Raw genomic sequence first — 9279 nt, 5'->3', positions numbered from 1 at the left:
CAGGCAAAAAAGTAAACACCAGCTTGTGCTGTACATGGTTCCTATTAGGAATTAACTTATTCAAACAAGGAGCTACATGTGTTTGGTCTAACATATAGACTTTGTCTATTAAACCCAAAAAGCAATGTTTAGTTTGGTATTATGATGACTGAATTGTACATCTTGATGTGTGGTCTTATATGTGCTTGTGTAAATAAATAATGGTTTTAGTGATGTTTTATGTCTAAATGTACTTCGGTTTTACATACAACACTTTTACATACAACACATAACATGACCTCATTACCAACTGCACACATGAACATGGACAGAAATCCTTGACCTTGATCCCCTTGGTTGATGGTTTTAGGATTTAGAGAAAATCTTACCGTTTAATTGAATGTTCATAGTTTGTGAATGACTACAATTAGTAAAGGTATAATACGTTGTCATGATCAGCGATGATCTCATTCTGTATTCTCTGCATTAAACATCCATAATTTTTGCTGCATTTCCAATCCCTGGCTGGTTTAAGAAAAGTCATATAAAGTAACAATATGAAAGCACAAACCATATACAACTCCAAGGAGTACATATCGTTTTATCAAAAGGCGTAGAGGTTGAAATGATGGTCCTGGGTGGGATAGAGCCCTATGTCATGACTGCACAGTGGGATAGAGCCCTATGTCGTGACTGCACAGTGGGATAGAGCCCTATGTCATGACTGCACAGTGGGATAGAGCCCTATGTCATGACTGCACAGTGGGATAGAGCCCTATGTCATGACTGCACAGTGGGATAGAGCCCTATGTCATGACTGCACAGTGGGATAGAGCTACAGAACACTAGTTGATAAGAGCTAGGAACTATACCACCCAGTGAAATTGGAGTATGCTTATTTAGGATGTACACTAAGCATCTTTCGTAAAGCTACAATCCCGAGTTAGTATTTCAGCCAAACAGCAGCCCCACCACTTGATTTAGTATAAAGCTGAGGGATGCGGCTGGAGAAATGTAACCACTCTCAAAATCAAAGACTGGAGCAATGGATGCAAGGACTGACAATCCATGAGATTCTGAACGTTAAGCATATTTACATATTTTGAAGCTATACATTGACTCAACTGACAACAAAAAACACAAACAAAAGACAATATCACCTATTTTCCTTGGCTTATTATAGGGTAATTAGGCAGTTGTAGTCCAAATCCATTAAGTGTATATTCTTAAAGAATAAATGGTTATATCATTATTAAAAATAACCCATAATTGTGTCTTCAAGGCAATACATGAGTAATTACATTGGTGGATTACATTATATTGATGGATATGATGCACCAATATGTCACGATCTGTCTTTTCTGGCTGATAGATACTTTATAAGAGTTTCCCCACAGAAAGGTTAGGATAATCTGAAAAGCCACCATACTAAAGGTTTGTTTTGTTTCCTCTCAAAATATCAACATTTCCTGTCTTTTTCTCCTCACTTTGAAAACATCTACAGTCCTATTGATCTGATTGGTTACTGATCTGATTGGTTACTAATAATATAATTTAAAATCCCTCAAATGGTGTCCCATATGTGTTTAGACATGGCGACCATTTACGGTGGTAAATAAGGCAAATTCTATGCTCATAGAGAATTACTAATAAATAAAGCACCTAAAAGTAATTGTGGTTATCTGCCATCTGTAATATATAATCTGGGATGTAGGATTATATGAGTGAATGCGTGGTATTGCCCATCCTAATGGAGAGGACACTATCTGAACTGTAATTTGAGCGCGAAGGCTCCGCCTATTAAACTGTAACTAATCTGAACATTGGTCTGCATTGTTTTATTTAGATAAGGATTCTGTGGGCGTGGTTTGACTGTACTAAATCTGATTGGTTTGAGACTCTATCAGTCATGGTAGCAGTAGCACTACAGGCTTTTAGAGATACGTAATTTAATAACTGTTACTGGTGAGCTGTCATTGACGTCGAATGATCAAGCTAATTTTTTTTAAATCTGAAACTAACTAGTAGCAGGTGTCTTCAACCACGCTCAAAGAGTCAGCCATCCAGCCTTGGTCTTTTTTCTATTCGATTTGCGGCAAAACCGAAACGTCTGAGCAATTAGGCTACTGGTTGATTTACATCTTGTAACAACACTATTTCATTGCACACATGCAGGACACAGCATCACCAAGAATCAGATTCATTACGCGTTTCACGGATTTCCAGGAAGACCTATAACGAAAGGTAAAACGTGGATAAAGAAACGCATGGCATAGACACATATTTTATTGTACTGCTAATAATTATACATTTGTCAATTTACTATGTTTTGATGTGTATATGCGCCAGTCGCCCTCTAGAACTCGCTTTATAGCCCATTGGACATTGTCGGTATGAATTCAACAGTCGTGACCCCGCTTTTAAATGCATATTTATGAATTTACAAGTGAAACAGTGTGATCCATATGGAAATAATGCAACCGTTTGCCTCCACAGTTATTGCGACGTGTCATTGTGTTTCTACTACGAATCTAGTATAAATGTCATAAAATGGGTATGGAAGTTATCAAATTGTAAGGGTCCTTTTTCGTTTCAAATATGGATATTGCTGTAGTCCAGTTACTTTTGTGCTGTTGAGCCCACGAGGGCGGGGCCAGCCCAAATATATGTGGGGAGGGAAAAACGAAGACAACAAATCCTCCAAATGTAGGCCACCGTGCATGACCCAATTCCTCTTGCGAGTGTATATGGAACACGGCGTTCCCCCCGCCCCTCGTCATGGCTCGGCACAGTTCCAGAGCAAATCTTTCTGTGTTTCACTGTGCCAGGATGGTAATAAAAAGCAACACTACAATAAGTAGGTTATCATGCATATATAAGATTATATTGGGATTCCTCCTATTGCTGTTATTTCACTGTCTCTAATGACGATGGCAAGAAACAAAGTATTTTAAACAAACAAAAGAACAAATATATTGTGAATCAAAATGCTGAATATGTATGACATTTAGAAAGTCATGCGTGCATACATTTGACGTAGTCAAGTTTAGCTTCTCCGTCTAACCTTCCATGTCTTCCCTTGAATCTAGCCATACTTATTGCAGTGAGCAGGGTGAGGTTTGTATTAACGTATCATGGCTCAAGCTTGGCATTTGTTGCAAGGCCAATAGATTGTGCTGCTGTGTGACATATATTTTGTTTTGGCCACCTGGCAGTGTGATCAGTCTGCCTCTGACCTACTTTCCTCCTAACTTCATACCTGCAAAGCCATTTATCTCCCTGGGGTTGGAGGAGCAGCACACAGCATCTTCAACTGGACCCAGTTTTACCCTTATTATCAGCATCTAGTCAACCTATATTGGTCACCTTACTGTACACTGATTGTACAAAACATTAAGGACACCTTCCTAATATTGATATTCACCCTCTGAATGGCACACATACACAATCCTTGTCTCAATTGTCTCAAGGCCTAGAAATCATTCTTTAACCTGTCTCCTCAAATCAAATTAAGCTTTTTTTATACAGCACATTTCAGACATGGAACACGGCGGCAGGTAGCCTAGTGGTTAGAGTGTTGTACTAGTAACTGAAAGGTTGCAAGATCGAATCCCCGAGCCGACAAGGTAAAAATCTGTCGTTCTGCAGTTACTTTTCTTCAGAAGGGGTTTCACCATTGCAGTTTTTGGTGCAGTGTGGAAAGTGCCTGTGAACAGGGACTGATTAACAATAGCTTGCATTTCTTCAGATATGCAATTGAAAACTGTTTTGAAGAAGGTGGTGGGGATAGGATCGAGAAGGCAGGTAGAAGGTTTAAGTTGTGATATCACTTTTCTGAGCATGTCTGTGTCAACCAGGGAAAATAAATCCATAGAGCCTTTGCGTGGTAGGCTAGGGCACATATCAAACTTCTCATTAGGTCTTGCTTGACTGATACCCAGCCTAATGTTTGTTATCTTATCTCTGAAATATGCCGCAAACTCATCACATTTAGATATGGAAGAAAGTTCACATAAGTTTGCGGGGGTAGGATTTATCAGGCCATCAATGGTCGAGAAGAGCACACTCACATTATTCTGATTATTAGTGATCAAGTTAGAAAAATGAGCCCATCTGGTATTTCTAATTGCTTTATTGCTCTCTCAGAATATCATAATCGACCTGCAACTTTGATTTCCTTCACTTCCGCTATTCTGCAATTTCCCTTTAATCTATTAGTTTCCTCACTCATCCAAGGGGCTCTCCGTTTGAATGTGGCCTTTTTCAACTTTACTGGTGCTGTGCATCAATGGTTGACCTTCATTTTCTATTAAAGTGATCAACTAAATTATCAAAACAGGAAGGCAGAATAGGTGATGGAATATTGCTCATACATACACTCAATGAAATCTGTAGAGGTAAGATCTTCAGCGGTAAGATAGCGTTTCTTAATAATGCGTTCAGTATTACCCTGTGCTATAGTTAACAAGGTAGTACAAAATACACAGTGGGGATCAGATAAAGCATCATCAACAATAGAGAATGTCAATAGAAAGCCCCTTGGTAATAATCAGGTCCAGAGTATTGGTATGGTTATGGTTGGGCCCAGTAGAGCTCAAAATATTCAGAAATGCAATGGCCTTGGAGTCAGTCTCTTTGTCAACATGAATATTAAAATCACCCAACACAATGATTTTGTCATAGTTCTCAAGGACAATAGACAATAGTAAATAAAAATCAGTAAAGAAAGTGGGGCAGTGCTTTGGTGACCTATACAGAGTTATGGCCAGCACTGGTGGCTGACATTTAAACAGTATAGCATGATGCTCAAAAGACCCAAAGTCGAAATGAAATGTCCTTACAGCTGAGAGCATTAGTAAAAATGGAACCTGTCCCCCCACCCTTTTCCCCTTTTCTGATAGGGGGGGGTCAATAAAAGTGGCACTACAGTCTGAAGACAGCCATGTTTCAGTGACATGCAAATCAACTTTGCGCTCAGTAATGAGGTCATTCACGAGAAAGGTTTTACTAGTGATTTCTCTAGTGATCTGCCTAGAGGTAACCAATGGAATAACAATCAAATTAAAGTTAAAACCACATTTTCTGACAGTCTCCAATTAATCAGAATGGTAGGAGATGACAGTTTGTATAAACTCACTAGAAGGTAGAGTTAAAGGAACATAAATTAGGTTACTTACAACAACCATAGTGCAATTTCTATAGGAGTTGATATGGTTTCCAAGTCCTCTTTTGCTTATTCTGACAGGAAGAACTGGAGCACTACCAGACCCTGTCTGTCAGTCTATAAAACAGTTTGCGATGTCGTTGGAAATAATCCTGGAACCCCTGCGGTTAGGGTGAATCCCGTCTCTTTTGAAAAGTGCTGGTTGCTCCCACAGCAAATCAAAGTTGTCACAAAAAGAGACATTCCTGTCGTTGCAAAGTTTCTTCAGGTACTCGTTTAGGGTAAAGAGTCGGCTGAAACGTCCGGGAGGACAGGAGGGGGCAGAGATAACTATTATCTTCCCTGCGCTAACGAGGGTCTTTAAAAAAAATGTAGTCCTCCCTCAGTTCCTCAAATCACCTAAAACGAAGGTTGTTAAAACCTATGTGAGTGACGATGGTTTCAATATTGCAGTAGTTGGCCAGAACCGTGGGCAGGAGAGATTTGATGTCATGGACACGGGCACCTGGGTAACAGTGGACCTTGGTCAGTCCACAGACCGTAGGCAGGCCAAAATCTCTCACCATCGGGCTGCCCACAATGATGGGGGTAGTGATAGAATCCGATGGGGAAATTACCTGCTGACTCCCGGGGCTCGTAGGTCCGTCTGAAGTGGGGCAAAGCTGATTGATAGCTGGATCGGATCTTCTTGGACAGACGGGTGGCCAGACTGCCTCCCCGATCTCCTACGCCTTGCGAGTGTCCAGTCTCCCATGGGCCGTGGAGTTGAGCCTAACGTCTGTCTGTTGGATTGGGACAGATCAACGCCGCTGACTCATCAACAGCTTTGCTATAGGAGGAATTTAAAACTGAGATTTGGTTTGCCTGAGTTACAGCAAGGTCGGTGTACTTAGAAAGCAGGTTTTCCTTTTCTCGAGCTGAGCTAACAGCCAGAGAATCTCTTCCCTAAGATGCTTGATGGTGGTGCATTTAGGGGAGACAAATTCCTGTCCATTTTCCGTTCCACCGTATCTTCATCTTGTGATTGTGTGGAAATCTCATCTCATACCTTAAGTCTTTATGCCCAGCGGTGGATAAAAACACCTATGGGCTAGCACTGCTCCATTTTCATGATGGCTAGCAGCTAACTGCTACTTAACAGGAATCCGGGACACAAACTTGTGGTCCCAACCGCGTCGCAGAATCAGTAGCAATGCAAAAACTTTAGCTATTATTGAAAACTATTTAATTTCAATTATTTCATAAAAACAACAAACCGAGTGTAGGCAGTACACTGTACTGTTGCGTGCTCTGATGACGTCTGTTCAATAAGGGATCATAGCTTTCACCTGGATTCACCTGGTCAGTCAGTCTATGTCATGGAAAGAGCAGGTGTCCTTAATGTTTTGTGCACTCAGTGTATATCTGTACTATACAGCTGCTTATGGCTATTTCTGAGAAGAGGAAACCCCTAAACTAATTATTGTGGTCAGGTCAGGACAGCATACTTAACATGTTGCTTAGCAGAGAGGAACTGGACAGGACATGCGATTCTAAGTGAGGATAATTCAAAAGACAAACAGCTGTGAATTTACATGTATTTGATTGACACATCTTAGGGAAAAAAACAGGACGTACATATAAGCAAAGTAGAACAACCCCCATTATTGCCACAATAACATTATTGGATATATTTGGAAATGGTTTCCGATATTTGAAGCCTGGTTTTACCAATTGGGGGTTAACCAAAATGTTATATTTAACTGTGTTTGGTGTGTTTTCAGAGGCCAGCCATGGAGGACAGGAGACTTCCCCCTACAGTGCCCTTAGTGGTCAAAACTGAGCCAGACACAGAGACTCGTAGGGTGAGAGAGGAGGAACAGCCTACCATTCCCATCAGGGTTAAAAAAGAGGACCTCTCTGAAGTGCCCCTCAAAGTGCCCAGATTCAAGTACGTGGACTTCCCTTCGCTACACCAGTGCATCCAGCAGCTCACTGTGCCACCCCTGGACAGCTGGCTGGAGGGCTTTCCCCTGGCTCTGGGAAGACCCTCTGGAGGACACACCCCTGTCACTTCCAAGGAGAGAGTTCCCAAGTTTCGGTATGTAGATTATCCCTCTCTGCACCACTGCATCCAGCAGCTGTCTGTGCCGCCTCTGCAGAGCTGGAGCTCGGGGTTGGCCAGGTCAGGGTGTGGGGTGACAGGTGGACCTGGATCCACCAACCCTCAGCCCAGCTCTGTGAGGGAGAATCAGGACAAACAGGACAAGTATACTGCTTTCCCCTTTCCTGGTCCTGACTCCGGCTCCATCCAGTGTGTGACCTCCTCAAACAAGGCATCCCATAAGCCTCAGCGGCTTCAGCTGCGCTTGAGCAGTCCACCCGGAACCAGGCCCGCATTAAGCTCACAGGGGGAAGAGGCTCGCCATAAGGTGGTGTGTTCAGATCAGCTGTCTCAAAAGTTCTCTAATCCCAAATCTTGGGCTGCTGGAATGAGGCGTGTCAGAGGAGCGGGCCCACTCCATCAGAGCAATAGGAAGTCAGCTGGTGATGATGAATGGCATGCAGACCTAAAGAAAACTCCACAAAGTCATCAAGAGGCCCAAGTAAAGCTAAGTGACTCTCCTGACCTAGGACAAGGGTTTTGGAGAACCATCCCAGAGTCTGTCTGCCCCTTTTGCCAAAAGATGTTTTCAGATCCAGAGGAATTGCGGATCCACCAGAAGAGTCACAGAGAAAAGGTGAATCTGTACTACCCTGAAAATGTTCTGGATATGTGACAATCCTTCTTTAACTGATCAAATTGTGTATCAAACAATGATGAATCTTGTCTCATGTGTGTCATATAATTTCAGAAGCCTCATTGATGTCTTGACCAAGGAAATGTACAGCTGACAACAATGAACATCTTAAAAACGGTGCATCTACTTCAGTACTTGCTACACAGGCGTGGACTAGGGCTGGCTTCTCCACAAATTATTGGTCACCTGATAAGATTTCCACTGAGGTTGTTTTGAGTGTTCAGTGTTAATCTTGATGACCTAAGTGACTGACTACAAACAAACCACTTTAGCTAAGGGCTTCATTCATAATTCAGTTTAGGAATTAAGCTCTCAATGTGAAAAACTGACCTGCAGTGGCTCTTGGTGGTCTTACAACTCCTTATTTACCTATGGGTTAATTTGCCAGGAGGAGGTACACATTAGATGAGATAGAACAAGGAAATGAGCCATTTGTTAAAATTAAAATGTCAGGAATTAGATTGAAATGCAATGCAGTGCATACATTTTTGTATTACTGTAGTTGAGAATTAGGCTTTCATTTATTTTCCTTAAAAGGGATGCCAATGTTTTCCTGTTTACAAGCTGTTTTTGGCAGAAACATTAATAAGTGGGGGTATCAGCACCTTGTTCACTGGAGATGGCTGCCTGTTCCAATATTTCAACATAATTATCTAGATTTGGGTGCCTATAAAACCTTTAACTTTTGGCTTATGCTGCTAAACAACACATGCTTCTTTATAATTTCTTATCTAATGTTTTTATGCTTTGTATTTTAATGTTTCTTTTTTACCATGACAATTATATATATATTATTGATTGTATTGTCTAGAAATAACTTTAAACTTTTCTTAAACTTCGTTTTCAATTCTGTGTGCATTAAAGATTTTCTAGTAAAGATGACTCTACTTTACATCTCCAACAAATGCTTTACACTTACAAGTGTCACATTCTTTTCAGTTCATACTATACACTACAGCGTCATCTAGAAATTTCCAAGAAAACAACCGTGATTATTTAGAGCTCATCCTTTCCATCGATAACATAATGACAAAATTATTATTCGTTTTTTTAATTTACCCCGTTTTCATGGTATCCAATTGGAAGTTACAGTCTTGTCTCATCGCTGCAACTCCCGTACGGACTCGGGAGATTCGAAGGTCGAGAACCAAGCGTCCTCCGATACACAACCCAACCAATCCGCACTGCTTCTTGACACAATGCCCACTTAACCATGAAGCCAGCCGCACCAATGTGTCGGAGGAAACACCGTACACCTGGCGACCGCGTCAGCGTCCACTGCGCCCGGCCCGCCACAGGAGTCGCTAGTGCGCCGTCCCTGCCGGCCAAACCCTTCCCTAACCCAGACGACGCTGG

General features: G+C 41.6%; 1 protein-coding gene across 2 annotated transcripts; it reads left to right on the top strand.

The window, feature by feature from the left end:
- The first annotated feature begins 1791 nt into the window (after positions 1 to 1791).
- Positions 1792 to 8810, top strand: LOC115154415 (uncharacterized). 2 transcript variants are annotated; one of them, XM_029700603.1, is made up of 3 exons: positions 1794 to 2223; positions 6907 to 7863; positions 7978 to 8810. In XM_029700603.1, the coding sequence occupies exons 2-3, from the start codon at positions 6916 to 6918 to the stop codon at positions 7987 to 7989; spliced, it is 960 nt and encodes a 319-aa protein (XP_029556463.1). In that variant the 5' UTR covers positions 1794 to 2223; positions 6907 to 6915; the 3' UTR covers positions 7990 to 8810. The 2 variants fall into 2 exon arrangements, with proteins under 2 accessions (XP_029556462.1, XP_029556463.1); XM_029700602.1 differs by having other exon boundaries at positions 1792 to 2223; positions 6907 to 8810.
- Positions 8811 to 9279: the final 469 nt, after the last annotated feature.

This window comes from Salmo trutta, chromosome 19, assembly GCF_901001165.1.
Source record: "Salmo trutta chromosome 19, fSalTru1.1, whole genome shotgun sequence".
In the NCBI taxonomy this organism is placed as follows: Eukaryota; Metazoa; Chordata; class Actinopteri; order Salmoniformes; family Salmonidae; genus Salmo; species Salmo trutta.
This window is presented reverse-complemented; position numbering and strand designations above follow the sequence as displayed.